A 26,397-nucleotide genomic window follows, 5' to 3' on the forward strand; every position below is an offset into this window, starting at 1 on the left:
TTAGGTTTTATTTTAATTAGGTTCAAATAAGCCCAAATAGCAAAGAGAAATAAAAAATGTGTGTAAAAAACACCATGGGCCTTAATTGTTTCCTTAACCTCTTACTTAAAAAAAACAAAAAAAAAAAACACTTTATGTTCAATGTAAAAACCTTTTAAAAAAGCATTTTCACTACATGGAACCTTTTTTTCTCCAATGAAAAGTACTTTAAAGGCTCTTGATGGAATCATTGATGCTTCAAAGACTCCCTAATTCCAATAAAAAATACAGCAATTATAATGCTACAACACATTCTGAAAGACTGAACCATCCATGTGAGTTTATGGCATCTCATGCTGTTAGAATTAATGTTAGGATGACACTCTAGAAATCATCTTGAAACATTCACATTAATGGCTCAGATATCGAATGCACCTTCACAGTCATGTTGATTATTAATGGAAACACTGTGTCCTGTCTTAAAGTCAGGTTTGGTTTCAGCACGGTCACTGTTCTCATGTAACATGCAGAAGCTGAAGGAAGCCAGCTATTGCTAATCTCTATCTGGGATCTACAATATCTTACCCAATAGAATATGACCTTTGGTGCGCATCAGAAATAGAGATAGAGAAAGAACATGGTAAATCTTTCCTTTTGACAGATTATTAGGCCATATGACAAGATTTTGGTCATTTTAGACTAAAATCAACAGGAAAACATGCAGGAAATACATCTAACAATACAGCAAGTGTATTGGTTAATTTTACTGGTAAACACACTATAGGAATAAAACCAGAGATAGAAAGTAAGTAAAATTAAGTGAATAAATAAATGTACAACAAATGTATCCAATTGATGTCAAGTTTTCATTAAACTCACTAATATGAAGCCATATCAGTCTCAAAAATATAACATTTACTCCAATTTATAAATTCAAAACACAATTTATCATTTCAAAAGTATAATATTTATGTAAAAAATTATATATAATATTATATATATGTATATATATATACATATATATATACATATATATATATACATATATACATATATACATACATATATATATATATATATATATATATATATATATATATATATATATATATATATATATATATATATATATATATATATATATATATATATACATACATACTATGATGCTATTTAAAGACAAATGTCTAATAATGCTGCTAAAAAATATATTTTATATGAAATAATAATAATTAAATGGTGGAGCTCCTTGAGTTAGTTCAGTAAATAACATTTTGACTGATGGATAAAAAAAAAAACGCGATTGGCTGAAAGAGTATCCTTCAAAAACAAAGATGTGTATGAGTTATGTCCTGCCAGAAGGATCTCAAGAATACCGGACAAATTCAAAGGACTTCGAGCTCGTGTGAGCATTTTCAAATGCACATTAGTGGTTCATAAATACATCTAACATACTTCATAAATGGATAAGGAAAGGAATCCAAGAACTTCATAAATACATAATTGTGTAAACATTTTAAATGTATTTATGTACGATGCATGTGTGAGCATTTGGGGAAAATTTTAGCTTTTTAGTTTTGAATTGATGAATTGTTTTTAATTTACGAATTGGAGTGGTGGATTTATGAATTGTGTTGTGCATTTATGAATTTTTTTAATGCAAATGTATTTTTTAGACTGATCTGGCTTTATACATTTACAGTACAAGCACTTTCAAAACAGAAATTTTGAACTATACAGTATACTGAAGGTATGCTTATATCAACTATTAATTAATTATAAACCATTACTAAGAATTTTGACTTATAAACAATATTAAAAAGTCATTTTTTTTAGCTATTTTTAAAAAGGTTGCCAGATTTTAAAAAAATCCTAAATATATTAGTCACAGAACAAAAATATTGCAATAAGAGAAGCAAAAAGCATCACTTGTGGAGGTGTAATGATACACAAATGATTTGATACAAACCTTAGTCGCAGTCCAGTAAAAAAACTATACATAAAATTGCATCTTTTTTTTTTCTTCTAGTGATTAACTGAGGTTAACTGAACAAATTGTTGGAAATTTGATATCATAATGCCACATCAAACACTAACGGCCTCAAAAATAGCACTGATTCTTTTCATTTCCAGAATTTAAAAGACTTTTTGCTTTTTTGTGAAAAGTAACAAATCACACAACACATTGACATTATTGTGCAAGAGGTATGCTATAAAATGTCTCAAAGTTTTATTCACACCTCAAACGAGACAGCATCAAAGAGACTGGTCTTAGTATTGGCATAAAATACCAATATTATTCATATATTAATATAGATAAAAAACTGTGGATAAAAAAAACACTTCACAATCAGATACAGTACATAGTATACTGTGTATGTGCCGAACCAAAAGACTTCAAAAGACAAATCAATGTATCATTACACTCCAAAATAACCTGTTTTATTTAACTGTAATCGTCTGTAATCATGCAGTTTGCGGATTTTCCACTGCAAACTTGTAGCAGAAAACCATGCAGAAAGAAGCTTTTCAGACTGGCAACACACACACATACCTCCTGGGATACAGAGCCTGAAGGCCAAACATGCTGGAGTAAAATAAGTTAATGAGGTGCTGGATCTACATTACCATCCACTAACAGTCAAATCAACATTATTTTGCTAAAGCAAAGTCAGGAGGAAGATATAAGTTGGAAACGAGAAATGATTCAGATTATTATACAATCCTGGTCAAAACTATTGGCACCCTTGGTGAATATGAGCAAAAGTTCAGTGAAAATAAATCTGCTTTGTAAAATAAAAAGGCTTTTCACCTTTGTATACTTCTAAGAAGAAATATGATCATTAATTTAGTTTTAGGAACATATGAATACATTTATTAGCATTTTTTGGCAACATTTTAGCTTAGGTCACAATTCATGCTATTAATTACTGATTTATTACCTGCCTATTATCAAGATATTAACTGTTCATTCGTAGTTATAAAGTATGATCTAATTCTGCACCGCTGATCCTACCCAAAACCTAAACTTCTACCTTACTAATTATTATTAAACAGCTAACTGGTAGTTTATTAAGTCAGTATTGTTAGTTAATGGCTTGTTAATACCATGCGAATTATGAACTAAACTAAAGTGTTACCCATATTTCTACTATTTTTAATTTATGTTTATTTGTATAGTGCTATTTACAATAACTATAATGCAAACACTGCTTTTTATGTGCTACAAAATGTGCACATAATTTTCCCCGGATGTTGGTAACAACCTAAGAAATTCATATACAGCATGCAAAGAAAACAAACCTAATTAGTATACAAATTAAATTATATGTGTTAAAATGAAATGACAGAGGGAAAAAGTTTTGAACACATGAAGGAGGTGCAGAAAGGCAGTGAAAGCCCAGACAGCAGCTGGAATCTCATCAGTTATTGATCAATCCTCTGCCCTTCATCATTGTAAATAAATATTAGCTGCTTCAGTCCAACATCTACACAAGCAGAATGATGAAGATGAAACCAGGGTGGACATTTCAGCAAAACAATGAAAACACAGCCAAGGAAACTCTCAAATGTTTTCAGAGAAAGAAATCTGGCTATAGAATGGCTTGAATCCAGTAGAAAATACACATTAAAGAACAGATTTAATAGACAAGACCGATGTTTGTTTGGGTTTTTACCAAAATTTGGTTCGATTTCATGTCAACAGCTCCTTTAGAAATTTCATATTCAGGAAAATATTAATGTGTTCAATACTTATTTTCCCCACTGTACATACAGTAGTTACATATACACTAATATATATATACTCATTTTGATTCATATTAATCCATATTAAGTAACTCAAACTAAATGTCAAGAGTCGATTCTTCATCTATGTGGCATTTCTGAAAGCCTCTATTGTCTCTCTAGCATCCAGGAGCTGGTAAATTCTTCATGTCATCGCCAGCTCTTATTTCTCTGCCAGCTGGATCTGCCCTCAGTCTGGCCCACTGAAAGCTGATTACATGAGGCTTACGCAACACAAACATGCCGCTCAAACAAACCGTCTGAAGTAAACCTCTCAAAACTGCCATTTCATGCTTAACTACTGTATGTGTTTGTAGGAAATCCCTGCAGAAGAGAAAGAGGAAATGATGAGAGAGCAGAAATAAAGCGGAGGAGGAAGTTACACGGTACCTCATATCCCCGAACTTCCTGCTGATGGCGGTGCCCAGGTTACTGAAAGCCGCTGAGGTTCGCTGTCCTGCTGTGCTCAGAGTCTCAGACGTCTTTTTATATCTGCCAGAACAGTACAAAGAAAACAAAGTCATCTTATTATAGCCTGGAAATCTGATAAACTATTTAAACATTCTTTAATTCATAACAGAGTCTTGCTTTTTTAAAAGTTACAGAGTTTAAAACATGTATGTTTGCTAAAATTATTTGTTTTCAAGTGGGGGTTTATGTGGATTATTTTGGGAGTAGATCAAAAGCTAATAATTAAATGTAAAATGTAAACTGTGGCGGCACAATTAATTAAAATATAACTAAATTGCAATACAGAATTGTGTGAAAGTAAAAACATAGGACGTTACTGTGTGATGTGCAAAAAGTGTTTATTTTCTGTGGCTGCTCCAAACTTATTTATTTTATTATCATATTTTTACTAGGATAAATGTTCAATAATTTAATTTATTTCAATGCAAGTTTATTTGTGTAGCACTATTAACATAATCATCATAATAAAGCAGCTTTACAAAATGTGAACATTATTACATTACAATCTCTCATTGTTACATTACAGTCATACAACATTATCATTACAAGTCATGTAAGACGTGCTCAAACTGTTGGTCTTTTTAAATCAATGCTTTAAGCCACGGTCAGATCACATGATTGTCGGTTACGAAAGTCACTCTGTCAGATTATGCGATTCGTTTCTTGATAAAATCTTAACTTGTCGTGGGTAACAAATCAGTCTTCCTGTGACGTCTACGAGTGTTATTTTCGAAAGCAGTCACAAGTGTTGCTATAACAAGATCTCAATTTAATTTTTTTTATCTTATTTCAATCTCAATAAAGACTGATGCTTGCAGACAACTAAGTACATTATTCAAGGGCATTCCTTTCGACATGGATAGGATCAAACTTATGATTCCTTTTTAATATTAAGATATTTTCTTTAAAACTTAAATGTATATTGTCCTGCCATGGGTTTATTAAATACTTCATCTGAACTTGCCGCGAATGAGATGAGAAAATTAAGGCAAATAAGCAGCAGCAAGGAAAAATCAGATGTTCAAGACATAATATTTAAAATAATGACATATAAAAAAAATGAGCAAAAATATAACTGAGATTTGTGATACAATCACAGTGAAGCATTCATTAAATCCTTATTTTCCTCAGAGCTAAATAAATCATCCACCCATATAGTTGAGTAGTGGAGGGGTTCAAACAAAACTACAATTAGTATATTTTTCTTCTAAAAATATCTTTTTGAAACAAATTTCGTTTGCTATAGTTTTTATTTTAATTTTAATGTATCTTTCGTTGGTCAGTTATTGATAAACAAGAATAACGAATAACATTTAATGTGATGTGCTTCAAAACAAGTCCGCTATATGCATCAAAACACTGTGAGATTGTGTTGGTTTGTTAAATAAAATAACAATCTAGCCTAAATAAAGTTTAAGTGAAATATTCACAGTTTCAGAGGAGCCTATAATAAACTTTTTTCACTATTAATGACAAAATTAAATAAGCAAGACACGCAATAAACATGTTCCCAGATTACCTCAGAGGAACAAACTCTGTTGGAAGGCTGAGTGAACTCAGAAACTCATTGTGAGAATTGAGATGTCTGCACATTTGTGCCAGTGTCAGATAAAATTCCTTAAAACATGAAAAGGTAAAGTTCACATAAATAATGATTAATCATATCCACCTGTGACCCACCCATAAGTAAATATACAGCCTATTTTTGATTACCTGACCAGCGCATTAACGACAGCACACATTAAGATAACTGAGAAATGATGTTTCCTATTGCAGTGTCACCCACGTGACAGAACTCATCGTGAAGAATGAGAAAACAATGATAGACATTTGAGGTGTCGCAGACATGGTATCGGTTGTCGTGAACTATGCCACATTACACAAGAAGAAACAATTGAATCTTGTGTCACGATGCCCATTAGTTGCTTTTGAATCCCAACAACACCCTACATCAAGAATATCGTGCCGAAATCGTGACAATATTGTGTGATCTGACTGGGGCTTAAGACACACCTGTATACATTGGCGTTCACTTCGAGTTGAGTTTTTCAATACAATACAATGCTTTTTATTTTATTTGTATTTATTTGTATTTTTTTTTCTGACATTGTGAAGCACTTTGGTGAATGATGGTTGTTTTTAAATCTGCTAAATATAACTGAATTGAATTGACCAACTTATTTACACACTGACATTTTTTATTTGTACTTTATATAATTTTACTAGAATTCCACCAACACAAAAAAGCTATGGTATTTAAGCAAGAATAATTTTAAACAAAATTTTTAATATTGTAACATGCAGTGTAGACAGTAATGTATTATTAAAGTATTAACGTATTATAGAAGTTAAAGTATTATTATAATAGTCAAGATAGGTTTTTATTTGATTTATTGTATAATAGTACTAGTCTTTTAGCAAGTTTTACTTTATTGTAGTTTTTTTTTTTTTTTTAAAACATCTTGTTGGCTGGCATCAGATGTTTTTGAACCCCTCACTCTGAAAGAAATGCTGGGTTCCACACACTGCCTTCATGTTGTCTCAACGCAAATCAATTAAGTTAACTTGATGATTTTTACAATTTCAAGTAATGTTGTCACGATGCTGAATTTCATGGCACTAAAAACAAAAAAAAAACGTCCATTTCCACTAACATTTAAGTGCTGTTGAGAAATGACTGTGATTGGCCGTGAAAGTTACTAGTTCACCACACTTCATGGCTGTTTACCAAGTTTGGGACTGGATCGTTTTAAAGCGGTGCAGATTCATCAGCGGATTGATTGTTTGCAACCCAGGCTCATTATGGATACATGCCCCTGTATACATTTTTGGACAGCGCAAAATAGTCACAGGAGGTACTTTTTTCAAGTGGTGCTCGCTGCAGAGCCATTTGGGCGAGCTGAGCTCCAGCGAGGGGGAGCTTGAGCTTGAGCTCCACCTTTTTTGCACTTCTTCTACGAGTGATGTCACTGGGGGTAGGGTTAGGGGTGGGGTTGGTGTACGCATTAAAACAGCTTACAGGAGGCAGAACGAGAGCTCATGCTCCCCCTCGATGGAGCTCAGCTCTGCTCAAATGGCTCTGCAGCGAGCACCCTCTCACTTTTTTTGCAGTTTTTGTTTTTGTGAATCCACTAGAGGCCGCTGTGTACGCTTTTTCAGGTCTCAAATTTCTCTCTCGCGTGCCATTTGCACCTGCTGTTCTCGTGTAAATCCACCAGATGCCACTGTCGACGGACTGACCGATCGACCAACTAATATCACCCGACAAACCCCCTTCCCTAAAACCAACCAAAAGTGTTTTCAAAAGCATAGATTAACCTGCCCACTGCCTTTCCTAAACATAACAGACAGTGTTTTCAAAAGCAATTAAGAAAAAGGAAAGCCTCCGTGGCCGCCTGATTTTTCTGGCATTTTCAGATCTCACCCTGTTATTTACTTGTTCATTAATTTTCTGCCTTTTGTTTTTGATTTACCTACTTTTTGGAACCGTTCTTTGTCAGACTCGAACCACGTGATCGCGGTCAACTCCTCCCTCTATCTCAAGTCTGCCGACGCACACAGCGAGCAAATGGGGAAACTGGTGACAGCTGAACAGCCATCCACACGGATGTAGTTGTCAGCTGGTAGCGCGAAAGGAAACAGAAGCCGTTGGCAGTGTCATACCACCCTGTAGCGTTCTTTTAAGGATGAAATGCAGTCATACGTAACTCTGGCTAAATAATTTGCACTCCAGAAATGTATACGAAGGTACATTTTCACAATATGTCAGTATGTCAGCTCATAGACAGACCAGCGCTCAAATGTTAGCGGGAAATTGACGTTTGAGGTTTAGATATTTTTATTGACTTTAAGCTTTTCAAACCAGAAAAAACAACAATACTGTGGCGAGGGGGCGTGGCCGAGTGCCGTGGGACAGGAATGAGGCCGCCGCGTAAGTGCACCTGCACCTCCGTTCTCCACCTCCTTCTTCCCGGCGGCCAAAGGGCCGTGAACTTTATTACAAATACAAACCACTGACCCATACCAATCCAACAGTGGGATAGTGCTCACATTAGCCAAAAATGAACAAATATACAATTGTACATGGAGGTCCAAATACAAATAATAATAATAATAATAATAAAAAATAAAATAAAAAAAACACACACACACAAACACACACACATATATGTATATATATATATATATATATATATATATATATATATATATATAAATTCAATGTTTTTAAAAATACAAACATATAACCATACACACCATTTGTACAGCAAAATCTAATTGCTTGAGATTTTTCACATAATCAATAAAAGGTTGCCATACCAAAAAAAAAAAAAAAAAAATGTCCCCACTGACCCTCTTAGTGAAAACCTGATTGTTTCCAAATAGGGAAAAGACATAGCTTCTCTAATACAATGAGCATGAGTGGGAGGATGAGAATCCTTCCATTTGATCAAAATAGCTCGAAATGGACGTTTTTAAAATTTCAGTACCGATTGGTAGCGGAATTCAGTATCGCAACAACATAAATGTCATGTTGATTACATAAAACAATAAAAAAAACTTAAGAATTGTGTTGTTTCAGATCATTTTACATACGTACTTTGAACAAGCAGCATTTTTGAGTGCTTGTTTTGGATGTCAGATTGCATTAAATATTTAATTTAAATATTAGACATGCCTTTCCCCTTAAAAAAGGCTGAAAAAATTATAAACTTTGAATCAAGTAGAGTATACTGTAGGCACACAACAAAAACGTGTTTTTCCCGAACTTCAGGCAGGAAACACTTCTCTTCTGCTTTTCTGTGATCTCGTAAAAAACAGGAAGAAATTCTGCTTTGATCTGAAGAATACAATTAAAAACAACTCACCAAAGGAAAACTAGGAAATAAATGCTTCTTTTTTTTTGTAATCGAGCTGATAAGAGATATGACAATAATTACATAAAACACTTTAAGTAATATGTGTTTGTTATGGTGCGTGTGTGGGTGGTTGGGATAGGGGGATAGAATATACAATCTGTACAGTATAAAAATCATTACGTCAAAGGGAAGTCCCAATAAAGATAGCTGTACAAGTGAGTATGTTTGTGCGTACAAGTATATGTGGTTTACAGAGACACAAAGCAACTGAAATCTAATCATCTGATGAGAGTTTCACCTGATGCTAACACAGAAATCATCCATATTGGTCAACAGATGCTATCTGATCGTTCTCATCTGCCGAACACCTCACCAAGACAACTGACATACGAGAAGGGCTATTTATTTCAGAGGCTGGTTAGCACGTCACTGTAGTTACTGAATAACTAGAGCAACACAGGTATATTTTAATAATTAATCAAAATTGAAAAACCTGTAGATGCTATCTGTCAAAAATAAAAAAAAAACACAAAAATGGGAATATAATAAATAATCTAATTAATACATTTTAAATAATATACCTGTAGACGCTACTGTAATTACAATAATAATTGAGGGACATGCAAATATAATAATATATTTTATATATTATAATAATTTTTTGTATTAATTTATTTTATGGGGCGACATGGTGGCTCAGTGGTTAGCACTGTCACCTCATAGCAAGGAGGCCGCTGGTTCGAGTCCCAGCTGGGTCAGTTGGAATTTCTGTCTGGAGTTTGCATGTTCTCCCCTTGTTGGCATGGGTTTCCTTCGGGTGCTCTTGTTTCCCTCACAAGTCCATAGACATGCGCTATAGGTTAATTGACTAAACCAGAGGATCTCAAACTTTTTTCACCAAGCACCACCTCAGAAAAAAAAAATGTCTCTCCAAGTACCACCATAATGACCCGGATTGAAATACAGTAGCGTAGTAGGCCCAGTAAAGCAGCTACAGATTTGTACAGGTCAAAAATGAGGCATATTAATTCCTATTAATAAGAATATTATTGGCAGCCACTTTAAACATTATAAATAGTTCGACTATTAACACTGCACTGTTTACATGTAAAAAAAAGAAAAATAAAGACAAATAAAAACACTAAAAACGTCAACATTTAAATTAAAATGTGCTTTTAAAAGTTAAAAATGATAGGTTACTGTTCTTAAAAAGTAAAAAAAAAAAACTGTGAAGTACTAACATAGTAGCCTATTTTTCAACATTTGGAAACATAGGCTATATGTCATCATATTCATAAATAAATCATTTTTAATAAGTTTTTAAATGTATGTAGCATGTACATATGACATATTTGATTCCTCTGTGTACCACTAGAAGGAAGCCCACATACCACTAGTAGAATACGTACCACAGTTTGAGAACCACTAGACTAAATTAAATTGGGCGTAGTGTATGTGTAAATGAGTGTGCATGGATGTTTCCCAGTTATGGGTTGCAGCTTGAAGGGAATCCACTCTGTAAAACATGTGCTGGATAAGTTGGCGGTTCATTCCGCTGTGGCGACCCCTGATGAATAAAGGGACTAAGATGAAGGAAAATGAATAAATAATATTATATTTTATTCATCCATTAAACTTTTGAAAAAAGAAAACAAAAATAAATTTTAAAAATAGATTAAAAGTACTAATTTTAAAACTATTGTATCTCACTCATATTAAAATACCACTATAATACCAAATAATCATTATTAAGAATTAATATTAAAATATAATAATAAACACCAATAGCCATATAAAAAATGCATAAATAATAAACATGACCAGTTCACTAAACAAACCAAAAGTGATGTCTATATTTATCTCTAATGTAATTATAAACCTCTACGCATTGTTTTTCTCCATTCAACCCCCTATCCATAGTATCTTTTTATATTATTATGTTATTAAAAGAACATTAATCATGCTATAATCTATGTAAAAACAATACCTTATTAAATCTTATTAGGTTTTATTCCGAGCAGTGACAGTGAACAATATTACTAAAATTAGGGCAGTGCGATTAATCAAAATCAAATTGAAACCGCTATTTTAAACATTGCGATTAGATAATTGCAAGAGGCTGCGATATGAAATATATATTATTTATCTTCCCCATCCAGTGGAAATTCATGACTGTTGTCTGTGTGTGACAGCCTTACTAGCCAATAAAGTGAGCACACTTTTGTTCTGCTGAATCAGAATTACACAACAAAACTATGCGGAACGCCCACAATAAAACAACAAACAGGAAAGCGCGAACAAGTGGGATGATGGCATCTGCCGCTTCAGAAGCAGTAATAGACGAATTAATATAAAAGAAAAACAGCAGGTCTGTAATATGGGAATATCTTGGCTTCAAAGTCAAAGACACCAAACAAAACTAGGCAATTTGTAAGAGCTGTCGCAGAATTGTTGCCACAGCACGAGGAAATACAACAACCAGCGCCTAAAAAAGGACCAGATATGGCTATATGAGGAATGGCTTGCTAAAAAGTCAACAAAAGTCATGCCAGTGACACTCAATCTAGCAAGCAAAGTACGATTTCAGAGTTGTTTCCTAATATAAGTTGAAATTTTTTCAGTTCTGCTCACTGCATTTTAGCAGTAAGAAGCTTCAATACAGATTATTGAGCTGAAGCTTCACTACAAAACCTAACCGAAATCGCAATATCTATAAAATAATAAAAAAAAAATAAATGAATGAAAAAAAGACATTTTCCCCAAATCTCACGACCCTAACTATAATACTACAAAAGAATTATCAAGATGTTTTTTAAAGTAAATCTTACACTATTGCCGTTTCATTGGCAATAATAGCTCATTTATTCATGCGCATTTTCAGTGTGTGCTTAAAAACAGGAAGAGAGATGTTCAGCTAGGATCAGCATGGACATTTTTTTTGTGTGTGCAAATGGTTTGTGTGAGTCAGAACATCATTGTTTATCTGGGTGAATGTGAACTGAAGCAGATATGGATCTCATTGTGATGGCAATAACCTCAATATACACTGACAGGGGAAACACCGCTGTTTCAACATGCTCTTTTTGACTGCAATTCATTCTCAATATTAAAAAGGCAAGTTAATGGACAACAACAACAACATAAAAAAAAAACAGGTCAATGTAAATTTTGCTGCAGGGAAGTGGAATAAACAAACAAGAAAACAACACTTCTGCTGGTGGTTTATATTGTTAGTGTTGCTTAAACGGATTGTGCAACAGACAAGAAATAAATTAGGTTAACTTCAGATGTGTTTTTCTTAATAATCTGGTTGTGAACTGAATTTCAGCATGGAAAAAAAAATATATTTAACGTGTATGAACTACTAGTACTACTGTTACTACTACTGCTACTGATACTGCTGCTACTGCTGCTGATGCTATACTTTTTCCACTTTTGTTCTTAATCATGGGTGGCCAAACTTGGTCCTGGAGGTCTGGTGTCCTGATCCCCTATTCAAAAACACCTGAACAAGCTAATCAAGGTCTTACTAGGTATACTTGAAACACCCAGGCAGGTGAAGTTGGAGCTAAACCCTGCAGGGCACCAGACATCCAGGAACGAGATTGGTGACCCCTGTTCTAGTATATCTAGTAAGAGCTTGATTAGCTGGTTCAGGTGTGTTTGATTAAGGTTAAGCTAAACTCTCCAGGACACCGGCCCTCCAGGACCGAGTTTGAACACCCCTGGCCTTAATGGATGCTTGTTTTAGCAATGAAAAAAAAGCCATTTTAACATTTAACTTTTCAGAATGCAGACTTTTTTGTCCTTACAATGATGTGGTTATATCTTACAATTCTGATTATTTTTTTAAAAGTATAAATTGTGACATTTAAACTCTCTGTATTCTTCAAAATAAAATAAAAATTAAGATTTTTCTGAGGTAAAAACAAGTTTTAATTTTTTCGTATTTTTGTATTTGTTGCCACTTATGGCTATTTCACGGCAAGATCAATTTAGTTAAAAACATACTACAATTTTGCTTTAATATAACAATACATAATTAAAAATGAACACAAACAAACAAACATTTTAATTAATTATTTCATCTCTCTGACACTTTAACTGACACTTGCACCAGTTTTGTACCAGACGCTATCTTACAATCACTCCATATCTCAAAAAAATAAAAATATATATAAAATAAAGACACAAAAGTGTGTTCGCACAGGTGAGTGGGTTTGATAAACCACCTGTAGAAAGACTCTACTAAAAAACACCCCCTCTTTACTCTAGCACATAATTCTCTGAACACTATCAGTTCATAAATATAATTAGCACTTAATTATAATTAACACGTTGCCAGTTTTATTGAATCGCTGTATGCCGCCTCAACTGTAAGTCACTTTGAACAAAAGTTTCTTACTACATGTAAATGTGAAATTAAAAGTTTTACAGAAAAAAACATTAAATATATAAGTTGATAACTCAAAATTCATGCATTTTTAAAAACATCCATCAAGTGCTCCCAGTCCCAGTCTAGTAGTAGTCTTTACATTTTCACATTTAACTAAAAGGCTTGACCGAGGTTACATCATTCTACAATAAATACAAATAAAGCCCGGGTCAGTTCACATTTTGTCACAATTTTGGCATGATTCCCTCAGGGTGTAGGGTGTCATGGGGATTCGTAAACGCCAAATGGGCATCAAGACACAAGATTCAATCATTTGTCCTCGTGTCATGTGGCATAGTTTATGACAACCGATACCATGTCTGCGGCGCTTCATGATACCATTGCAGTAAGTCCAACATGTATAATTTTTTCCCCGTTCTTCCGTCACATGGGTGACACTGGCCTTTGATGGATGTTTTTAAAAATGCATAAGTTTTGAGTTATCTTATATCAGACTTAAAATCATATTTAATGTAATGTAAAACCTTTTATCTCGTTTACATTCATTTAGTCAGACGCTTTTGTCGAAAGTAACTTACAATTGAGGCAGCATTCAGCGATTTAACAAAAACAGGCAACACACACAGGAAGTGATAAATAAACAAATCAACTGATAGTGTTTAGAGTATTATGTGCTAGAATAAAGACCTAGAGTGACTAATTTGGCAAATAAAACCCTTCTTTTCTATGTCTGGTCATAAAAATAAAATGTTATGTTATATGCTCTCATACATGCTCGGAATTTATCTCTTTCAGTTTGAAAAAGGTTTTTTTTATATGTTTTCTCTCATAATGCACCAAGTGAGCAAGAACAACAACTGCTGTCAACTTAAAAAAGCATGCATGACGCATCTGTATCATCATAAACCATCAAAATAAAAATAAAAAAAATGAATAAAAATAATAATAAGATAAAAATGAACTTGCTGGCTTTAGCAAATACTACTTACACTGTGCTGGTCTGCATGTCATTCCAGCTCTTGTTGAAGTTGTGCCGCAGTTCACTCAGAGCCGTGATCCCCAGTTTCTGTTTCAACTCCAAGTGACGCTTCTCTTTGGAGGCCAGGACTTGTTTCAAAGTAGTGATTTCTTCTTCTAACTGACAACAAAAATAAGACAAAGTTTGTGGCTGAGCTGCTCTTAGATTTATATATAACAGGGATATGAACAACTAATTCAGTTCTACCTTTCTGATGCTTTGAAAATTATCACAGCAAAATAATCACTAAACATCAACTGCCAACACAAGTTTGCTGCAAGAATCTAATCAGAATTACTGGAATAAATAATAATTGTTTCAAAAAGCATACAAATATATAGACTCTTCAACCATCGTACATTAAATTGCAATGCTAAAAGTGAGACATGTATTAGCAAAATAGAAGATAAACTTTGATGTAGGCTTAAAGTACCCAGATAAATCAGAGTCTCTATTAGCAAGTAGCTAGCATGTTTAGACTAGTCTATTTAACATGTTGTTAAAATGTTTATCATGTTACATGTATTATCATGCAGCAAGCATGTTTCTAACATCAGATTTAACAGCATTTGTCTAGCATGTAAAAGTTTTATAAGGAATAGCATGTTTCTAACACAAAATAACATTCAAGCATATGTTAACATATCATATGGCAAGCTTCTAGCACATTTCTGTGTATGCTAGCATGAATTAGTCACTGCTAGCACAAGTTAGCATGTTTTGAACACAAATTAACGTTTCTTCATTAGTTACCATGGATTGTTTTGCACTGTAAATAATGAATTAGCACACTGCTAACATAAATTAGCACATCTTTCTCCTGAATTTGTATGTTGCTAGCAGGAATTAACACATGTCTAGCATGGTGAACATATTGTTAACATGGATTAATGTCGCTAGCACATTTCTAACACAGACTAGCCCAATGCCATCAGGAATAACATGTTTCTTTCTACTATGAATGAACATGTGTCATATATTTTAGCAAACTGGTCAAATATTCTTGTGATATCAAAAAAAGCATTATATTATTTTCCTGACAGATAAAAATAGACTATAATAGAACTGTAGAGATTATTCAGCCATACAGATATGAACTAACACATTACCCTATTGTTTTAAATGATTCATATCAGTCATTTTGAATGGAAGTTCTCTAAAACGGAAATGCCTCCCATCATTCTTGTTCAGAAAAAAGTGAATATTATGTGTCTTCTTTCTCAAACTGTGTCACTGTTAACGTCAGACTTGAATCACTCAGTGGACCATGAAGATTTGGGAGGATAAAGTAGCTCAAGGAAAAAAGGAAAGCTTTGGTCACATGATTTTCAATCATGAGTGTATGCTTTGCATGAGATAATGCAGACCATTTCTGTGCGGCAACAGCTCAGCAAACAATGGTACAGTACTAAAGACCAGATCACATGGCAGTACTATCAGCTTTAATATAATTGAATCATTTCCATCCTCATTTTTTTTAAAGGTTATAACAGATAAAAGTGGCTTCCTGAGCCAATAGTACATGTTCACTTTTTGCATTGAGTCACATCATGCAAATGTGCAAAATTTACATAATAGGCAGGACCATTTCTGCTTTAGCTTTGAGGCCTTTGAGTACAAAAGCAACCCTTTTTTTCTGAGGACAACCAGTCCTTATCCATCCACATTCTCCCAACACCCTATGATGAATTATGGGAGTGACTCTGTTACACTGTAAATAATTATTGAAGTGCTTAAAATCTCCTCATATTTCACACTATATATCAAATCCTAAAAAGAAACTTAATCAAATAAACAAATTACTTTCAGCAGACCATGATTAACCCAAAACTTGAAACAAGCCTTACTGTAGTAATATTAAAGACATGTGAAAGTGATCATGAACTAGCTCTTTTATTGATTTATTTTGTCACCAGAGGATCATTTATGATATCCATGTAGATTTCTCTCGAAAAAATCTAAATCATCAAGTAATAATACTTTTTAAATAATCTTGACGCCATCTTTCTGATGGCTTGGAAGAAAATTCCACTGCTCTGATTGGATAAAATTTCTGTGTAGTAAACTAGTATTCTAATCAATTTGATTCAGTTTCTGTGAGGAACTGAATGCATCTGTGGACACCCATGCATGAATCAGTGGGTGGAGCAACAAAATTACTCTTATATATTAATAATATTAATATCTTAAATATTAATTAGAGATGGTGTACTACCTATGATATTATTTACGTATATTACATATATTAACAACAAGGATATTTTCAGCCCTGAAACTTACATGGTATTATTTTAGTATGCTGACTTCTTAAATACCAAAAGCTAAAATTGAAAGTTGAAATCTCAGATCATGACCCCTTTAACATCTTAAGGCCAAAAGTGTTTTTTTTACATGCATTTTTTATTTCTCTTTGCTATTTGGGCTTACTGGAACCTAATTAGAATAAAACCTAATATCATCTTTTGTTATGATGCTCTTTCCTGACTGTTTTTAATGCATATATAAAATTTAAATGTTATTAAACATGTTTTGACTATCAGAGAGTAAAAACAACATTTTTTTCCCCATTTTGGTCAGTTAAAAATAGTGTTTAGGACATTTCATATGCTGCAAAACAGGATGACACTGTACGTCTGTAACAATATACAAAACATTCAAAGTATTTCAAATAGCCACTTAAGAGCTAAAATGTGCTGTCCACGTATGTGGATACTAAGCCCTAGGAGGTTAAATATTATCGTATTATAGAAAGTACACAGCAAAAATAATCTGGATGAACAATCATAAATATAATCAAATATTATTTTATAATTATTTCTCAGTTCTTTGAAGTGGAAGTTTCCCATTACGGAAGCACAACCCATGATTTGAACTTTGAATGTACAGTTGAAGTCAGAATTATTAGCCCCCTTGTTTATTTTTTCCCCAATTTCTGTTTAACTGAGAGAAGAAATTTTTTTTTTCAACACATAATAGTTTTAATAACTCATTTCTAATAACTGATCTATTTTATCTTTGCCATGATGACAGTAAGTAATATTTTGCTAAATATTTTTAAGACACTTCTATACAGCTTAGTGACATTTAAAGGCTTATCTACAGGTAGATTAATTAGGTTAACTAGGCAGGTTAGGGTAATTAGGCAAGTTATTGTATAACGATTGTTTGTTCTGTAGACTATCGAAAAAAATGCTTAAAGGGGCTAATAATTTTGACCTTAAAATGTTTTTAAAAAAAGACAGCCAAATTTCCTAGCTCTGTTAAACATAATTTGGGAAATATTTAAAAAAAGATTAAAAGTGGGGCTAATAATTCTGACTTCAACTGAATGTGCAAAAAAAGTGCATGACAGAACTGAACACTAAGTAAAGTACCTTAGTCAACTCATTCTCCATTTCCTCTCGCTCCTCTTCTGTGTATGTGTTGTTAAGGTCCACTTCTGACACCATGTCCTCATCCGCTTCCTTTAGAGACTCCTTGTCTAATAAACCTGCAATAAATGTACAAAAATAGAAGAACAATGAAAGATTTGTTAACATGTTTCAGTCAAATGTACAAATCTATGAAAGGGCATTAGATTTCACAGAAGTAACTTGTGTAAAGTCAATCAACTGGCCATTGCTAAATGATGGCAAAACCCCCCAAAAAGTCTCAAAAGTTCATATTTAAAACATAGGAAAATGTGTTTATTATCCATAATAACATTTATTTTAGTTATTTTTTTTTATGAACACTTCTATCCTCATGCCAATCCAACATACACTAATATTTAAAGTATTGCATTGGTTAGAATTAAGTTAATTCTAGTTAATACTCACCAGTGGTCAATCACAGTAAAACAAAGTATAACTCTAATATTAAGAAACATATGAAACATTATTATAATTATATATATTTTTTTAATTAAATTCGGTTACCCAAAGGTAGATTGGGTTAACTATAATCCTTGAACCTGACTAAAATATGAAGTTAAGTTTTGCATGACTCAAAAAATGTAGTTGCAACCCGATTAACTTATCAAAATAAGATAAAGTAGCAAAAACATTTGTTATCATGACTTCTTGTCATATTGTTTTTTACAATGTACTTAAGACCAGGTCTAAACAAAATTGCTATGTTTAAGCAACATTCATTATTGATAATGTTGAAACACTTGTGCTGATTGTGCACTGACACATCTGTTTAAAGTTTTTTGATGAATAAATTGTTTAATAAATAGAGACAGTTTTGGTAATATGAATGCATCCTTGCTGAATAACAGTGTATTTACACATACTTAGCTTAAATAAATAAATCATCAACTATTTTAATATTTTGATATTGTAGTTAATTTTTTATTGATGCAAGTAATTCATTTTGTTTTATTTGTGACGAGTTTAGTTTTTTTTTTGTAATTGGGATGTGCATTTTTACATTAACAATGTTATTAATTCTGATTTACTAAAACCAAAGAAAATTTCATTTGTAACCTTTTTTCTCTTATTCCTGAAAAAAATAACTATCAGCAGTAAGATTAAGGGCCCTATCATACACCCGGCGCAATGACGCAACTGTTGTTTGCTTGTTGATAGTCGTTTTGATGTTTTGCACCATGCTGTTTAAATAGCAAATGCATTTGTGCTCATATGTGTGCCCATAGGCCGTCTGGTCTAAAAAGGGAAGCGTGTTAAGGCGCATTGCTGATGCGTTGCTATTTTGAGAAACTAAATTATTTGAGGATGTACAGCAATACGCAAATATCTTTACAAATGAAAAATAATTAAAGGATTGAAATATTACAAAAATTATTATTTTCTCCATAAATATAAAACCATACTTTCATACCTTCTTCATCTCTGTTTTTTTTCCAGTTTATTCATGACAACTTGCTTTTGTATAATGTTATTATTATTAGTAGTAGTATTTATTATATGCATGTTTATATCTCTTATTAAAAACAAGCTTAGATTTGCCCACCTGTCAGGTTTTGGACCATATGGGAAATAGCATGTGCCTTTGGATATTACTCCAAAAAATAGAATTTAGAAATTAGTTTTGAAACAAATCCTTGTGCATAACAAACAAAATGAATTATGTAGGCTAATGGATTTCTGTGCATACAACATTGTTTCCCTATCCACGAAAGAGAGTGAAAGTGAAAGTAAAGAATGAGGATGCTCATCTCTCATTCTCGCGCTGCAGATGCTCTGGTAAACTGTTTTCTCGCTAGTGACGTGCTTAGTTTTTCCATTTGCAAAGTCTGCCATGTAAATAGCAAATGCACAATGGCGCGACGCAACTGACTCTTAAAGGGAATGGGAGATGAGACTAATTAGTTTATTCTCAAAACACACCTATAACTCATTTAGAGAATAAGCACAACCCTGTTAGACCATGCGCGACACCATTTTTTTCCCGTCCCTAAAATAGCAAAAGTTGATTGGGACACACCCTTTATATGTTTGCTCCCTGCGCTTTTGTGCCTGGATCATCAAAATAGAGTAAGGTAAGCCGCAGAACTGATGTTTAGCTGCTCTGTATAATAGCTTACAATTATTTTTAGATCATCAGTTTTTAAACCCCGATGAACATTGGTCACAGAAACTTGATCCTTTAACCTGCATAAGCTGATGAAAAGCAAACATCACATTTTCAGAGCATTCAAGATTTAATTTAATGTAACAAAGTGTGAGTACTAGTAAAAATAATCTTATGTATACTGTAAAAGAAACCTCGCATTAGCTTTGACAGCATTCCTTAAATTACATTAGATTACATTAAATTAAATTCAGAACTGGATGGAAACATGGCTATTTTTATGGGTAAACTAATTACCTAACTGTACTGTAGGTAACACAAGTTCAGCCATTATGCATAAAGGGCATTTGCGATTGTACAGAAACCACCCTTCAATCTATGTGACAACAGCAATGAAGCCTTTAAGCACATTTAACCATCACCTTTCCTATGTAATTATCCTGCTTCACCCCTGAACGAAGGTGTATTTTTCCACGTATAATGAAAGGTTGTACACAAAAAGACAGAAAACAGCTTGAAATCTGCAATACAGTCTTGCAAACTAACCAGATCCATCATCTGAAGGTAACAGATTTAATAGAGCTGTAACCTTTAAGAGCAGATCACATTAAAAAGTATCTAAGCTGACATAATGGCATTATTATAAACATGTTTCATAACAACAAAAGGGCAATTTTAATCTAAAGCTGCAACATGATGACCAGAATAGAAGTATTGTCTATTTTCAGTGAAAACAAATGTAATCTAAATGAAGTTTAAATTCAAATTAGTTCAAATTGAATTAAACTGCATCTTTTTGTAAACATTTTAAAATATCAGAGCTTTAATGTAGGGTCAGAAATCTCTCTAAAATGTGCTTGTTGTGTTCAAAAGGTGGAAATATTTGTTTTCTTTGTGTTTAGAATAAAAGGAAGACGAGTAAATGAAGTTTTATTTAGGAGTGGACTAACTGGTAAGCTAAGAAAAAGAGGACATGAAAGGAGGAATATGGCTTAACCACTACACTAATCACTGAAAGCTCAACAGAGTTGCCAAAATCACAGTTTCAACTGCAAAATCACTACATTTCAGCTTCATTTTAATAACTGCCTGAAAGACTCACCAGAAATTACTTTCATTAATCAATATTACATATAATGATCAATTATATATCATATGCATTAATCATTTATTCATTTTCTTGTCGGTTTAGTCCCTTTATTAATCCGTGGTAGCCACAGCGGAATGAACCGCCAACTTATCCAGCAAGTTTTAACACAGTGGATGCCCTCGCAGCCGCAACCCATCTCTGGGAAACATTCACACACACACACACACGCTCATACACTTCGGACAATTAAGCCTACCCAATTTACCTGTACCACATATCTTTTGACTGTGGGGGAAACCGGAGCACCCGGAGGAAACCCACGCGAACGTAGGGAGAACATGCAAACTCCACACAGAAAAGCCAACTGACCCAGCCGAGGCTCGAACCTGCGACCCAGCGACCTTTTTGCTGTGAGGCGACAGCACTACCTACTGCGCCACTGCGTCGCCATATGCATTAATCATTCTGTGAAATTATATTGAAATGATGGTCCCTGCATGATGTGTGCTTAAACTAACTTTATAATTAGACTCAAATACAAACACCCTGTATCTTCCACACTGAACAATACAGCTGGAAAACGAAACTGCAATAATGAAGCACTAATGCATTTGCTACGGATCCAGTAAAGTGAGTAAATGTTGAGGTTGTTTTTGTCTGGAGGGAAACGAGAGTCACATCTCGGAGGTCTGGTCAGTCATTAAATGAGAAACTGATTATAGTGCAGTGGCATGAAACGCGTGATACACTTTCAAAGGCTAATGCAATCAGCAGGTTGAAGAGCAGAGCAGAACGACTGAAGAAAAGTGAACAGGAATGAGATCTCCGAATCACTGTTTACGCCACACACAACAGCTTGTACTGAAGATTATATCTAACCGTTTAAAACAAAACCAACGTGGTTCACTGATTGTTCTTAACTCACTGGATTAAGGTTGTGCATGTTTAACTAGATTTGTTGCCAATGGAACATATGCTGTTAACTACACAATATGCTTTATCTGTCATGATAATCACTATGGATGCATCTTCGTATATGAATCTTTTGACCAATACTGGTACACTGTAAACAATATTTGTAAATGAACAGTTTTTCGTATTTGGTGATTTTTTTTTTCAGTTAATTCTGCTTTTGAATTGCATTATGGGATATTGACTTTTTCTCAAAAAAGCTTTTTAAGTTAAAAAGTGACTCTTTATGACATTTTTAATAGTTTGAAGTATAGTCTGTGTTTGTGTTGTAAATTACAGTACAACAACCTAGTAACTGTCAGTACTTTATCTGCTATTTTAGAGACTTAATTCTCTGTATAGGAATATACTATTAACTATAACAACTATAAAAATCCCAATAAAAGTCACTTTGTTAATCTGCAGTGTTGAATTTTTAGCATCAAAAGTGGACAGAGCAGAGATAAAACTACCATGATGTGAACCACAAGATACAAAACCTGTTAATTAACAGATATTTTTACCAGATAATTCTGTATATTTGGTTTTAAACCAATAACCAATGCATAGACAGACAAATACGGAAAAAAACAAACAAACAAAAAAAACCTTAACTGCATAAAACAAAGCAAACAAAGTAAAATGCATGGAAACATCCATCTCTACAATTTCTGTCTTCTTTTTTACGATAAAAAACTTTTCTTGCTTTTCATCTATCTTTTAAAACACACATCTGTGGTATGCAACATGTCACGTCACGTGGAAAGCAGATGAAAAGCTCATTGCCAACAGCACAGACCTGAAGTGTGTCAACCAGCAGATTTTTGGGCTAAAATAACGTGTGTCAAAAATCTTTTCCTCATTGCATTATTCCGTCCAGCAGCATTGATACTGTTGTCTTTTGGTGCTTGCAAAATTTCCAAATCCTTATAGCCTTTCAGGCAGGCACTCTTCAGTTTTTGGTAGCCCCACATAAATTCAAGTGGCCCAGAATAGACATTATTTACTAAAACAACAACAACAACAACAACAACAACAACATATTGTACATTTACTAAATGAAAAATATATATAATGACATTTATTATAGACTACACATATTTTTTTCTAAATAACCTAATTGTATTGAATTATTTTAATTAATTAATTAATTAATTGTATTTATTTATTTTTATTTCTTTGATTCTGTAATAAACCTGGTATAGGCCTACTTGTATTGTTTTATTAATTTTATTTTTTAATCAACTTAGTATAAAAGTACCAGTTCTTTTGACACCAGCTAGCGCAAATGCTGATTCAAACACATATTGATAGTGGGGGTTCTCAATGCATGAAAATTACATACAACATTACATACAATTATTTATTCATTTGTGAGAGAAAGCAAAAGCAGTAATAAAGGCTATATTTTTCTGACATTATCATACAGATATCATTATCAGGCAGGATGGATAAGTTTTTGGTAGTCCAACTGGAAAACATAATAGCCCCGATCCATCGGGCTAGCAGTTTTTTGTGCTTTTTTGCTTAAAACAGCTTAAAGATTAAAGATTAAAAGCTATGAAAGTGCTTCTATGCTCTTATTGGTCAAAGTCACAAATTATGGAAACAGGCAAAAATAAAACAAGCTACTGTCAGTCGGGACAACGTGAAATGTTGCTATTCATATACCACACCGTATGAAACAAAACAACTAATTCTTGCATCCTGACACTTATTGTCATATACCAATTTACATCGAACAGATCATGCCAAAAGCAGGCTAATATTGTGTAGTCTAAACCTAGCATATTAATATAAATATTTCATTTTATGAATCCTACAAAAACTCTCAGGTTTTCCTGTTGAAATTTTATCTGGATATTTAAATGTCACTTTAAATGGGGAAAAAAAAGAGTCCAGCATGGTGTATGATGTTCTGTGTGGCTGACATTTAAATATGAACAATCCTTATGACAGTCCCAGAAGAAAATGGGTAAAAAAGATCTTTTTAGAGGGAAAAGACTGATAATAAAATGTTAAGTAATATATACCAACAGACCTCAACAGTACTACTCAGTACAGTAGAATACTGTATGTAAGATGCAATTGCTGTTTATTTACCCATAAGAGGAAGGGATACAGTATACTGCAATTGATTCCTCAGTGTATAAATCAAATCTAAAGGTTGGATCTTCAAGCTCAATTCAGAAGAAAGGTTGCTTTATAAAAGTAATTATCTCACCATTCCACAGCCTCATTGTTCAGGTTGCCTAGCAACTTCTCTGATGCCTCACATCAACCTCCCAATTATCCCATAAATCAGTTTCCCTAAATCTATTTGAGGGCTTGCGCCTCGAATAAGAGGAAGTACAGAGGATCATTTTCATGCTAAATATGTAAAATAATACCCTTTCTATTCCATTACCTTTCTACTGTGTCTACAGACACTTTGTTGAAGGTTTATTACTGGAAAAAAAATAGAGCTACGCAATATTGAATTTGTTCGTTCAATACCACCAAGATAAAGTGCCTAGTCGGCAATGATTTAAACCAAGTGCATTTGGAATATACAGTAGTAAGGTTTGTTGCATTACTAAAGGAAAAATTTAGGATCCGGGAAGCAAAAAAAAAGTCAGAAAAGTGGCTAATTTGTTCAAATTCATAATTTAATTAATAATAATTCATTTGAAGGGTCATGACACCCCCCACTTTCGGTTCAAGTCTACATGACAATGGGTGTGGAGCTCCGCGAGCAGAGGGCAGGAGTGGGCGTGGCTAGCAGGGGAGAAGGAGGGGAGCGAACAACTGTTGTCAGTAGGCTCACAAAATGAGACACAAACCGTTAGGAGATGCATGATTTTATAGTTTGCAAAGTTAAAATGCAAAGAAATAAACAGTAATTTAATGCCCTGCTACATTTGTTATTCATAACTTCATATACAGTTAACTAACAATTTATATGATTATAAAGATAATCATGTTCATATAAACACAATGAGGACTTGTTCCCTTAATACCGGGGTCTGAATCATAGATCTGAATGCAGACTCACTGCAGCAGGTCTCTTGACCAATTCAACCACTAGCCTTGTTGGTAATCTAGAGGATTTAGGCAAACACAGCAGCACAGCGATGTGTCTAAAAGTGAACAAACTTATGATTAAAGACAACGTCCACCATTCTCCAAATTCTCGTACTGCTCTCCTGTCAAAAATGCTAGCTGCACACACACAGCTTTGCTGTATCGGACCTGACAGGATCGCAGGGAAAAACATGCAACAAACCCTGTGCATCATGGAAACAAACACATACAACCCTTCATGAACAGCTAAATACTGTGTGCCGTGCGTCTGTGTCTCACAGCTTGGCACTGGCAGGTCTGCCTTGCCTTCGGAAAGCATGTGCTCTTATGAATAATTAAGAAGCTGGCTCTTCTCATAGGATAAGACAACTCTGGTATGAATAATAATGAGAAATCGACGCTTCATCTTTGCATTTGCAGTTCTGCACTCCGTTGCCGATTTTGATCACACCCCAAAAATCATTTTAAACCCGGAAGCTGAAATTAGATAAAAAAATTATCCAGTTTTTCCCTCAATTAAAGCTAACAGGTGCTAACATTGTCTTAACTGATGCTCAACACACACAAATCTGTTAAAATCTCAAAAAAAGTACTCGAGGGTTTCGTGAACCCTTTAATGAAAATGTATGCTTTTCAAAAGATGGCATGCCCAAAAAAACACATTCCTAAACCCAATCGTTATTGGGGGTGGAGCAAATCGTAAATGTACAAATGTGATCATACAAAGCAAAAAGGTACAATTTTTGGTGAGATTGCATTGGAAAAATCAGCTGCTTTCACATGGTTTCTAGATTGTCTTTATTAGGTTAACTGCTTACAGTAGCTTTGTTACCAACTAACCAGTGCAGGTAAGATTGACGCTGTTGTAGACCATAACTGCAGCTGGGAACCTGAAACTGGTTAACCAAACGCCCAGTTTACACATGCGTTTTAAAACAAAAACATGTAGATGTCCATCCACACTATACAGTTGAAAATGTACATCACGTGAGCATGCACATACTCTAGGCATGTGCGTTCAAGTATAAACAGGAAGTACTGTATGTGCTTCACACAACATTTGGTTACTAGTCAACAACGCAAATCAACAAATAAAGTTCAGTTGCCTCAGAAGCAAATACTTCATTCACAAACATGTCCCACCTGGGACTAGATCCTCAAGGTCGAACTCAAAGCCGGTGTTCTAAACAGGACTTGTGCTGTTTGAAAGGTGAGCGTTTGATGACTTGTCTAACAATAGCTTGTCTCTTTCAAATGTAGGCAACTG

At 33.8% G+C, this 26,397-nt stretch overlaps 1 protein-coding gene across 25 annotated transcripts in view; it reads right to left on the reverse strand.

The window, feature by feature from the left end:
- tpd52l1 (tpd52 like 1) overlaps positions 1–26,397 on the reverse strand; it is a 42,911-nt gene that overhangs the window by 6,137 nt on the left and 10,377 nt on the right. For 9 of the 25 annotated variants that reach the window (XM_087296856.1, XM_087296855.1, XM_087296851.1 and 6 more), the window contains 3 exon segments: positions 17,884–17,999; positions 14,481–14,629; positions 4,156–4,257 (listed from right to left, as the gene is read on the reverse strand). In XM_087296856.1, the coding sequence (XP_087152982.1) occupies positions 4,156–4,257; positions 14,481–14,629; positions 17,884–17,999 (367 nt within the window). 25 annotated transcript variants of the gene reach the window in all.

The sequence above is a fragment of the Danio rerio genome, chromosome 20 (genome assembly GCF_052040795.2).
Source record: "Danio rerio strain M-AB ecotype USA chromosome 20, GRCz13ab, whole genome shotgun sequence".
Lineage (NCBI taxonomy): Eukaryota > Metazoa > Chordata > Actinopteri > Cypriniformes > Danionidae > Danio > Danio rerio.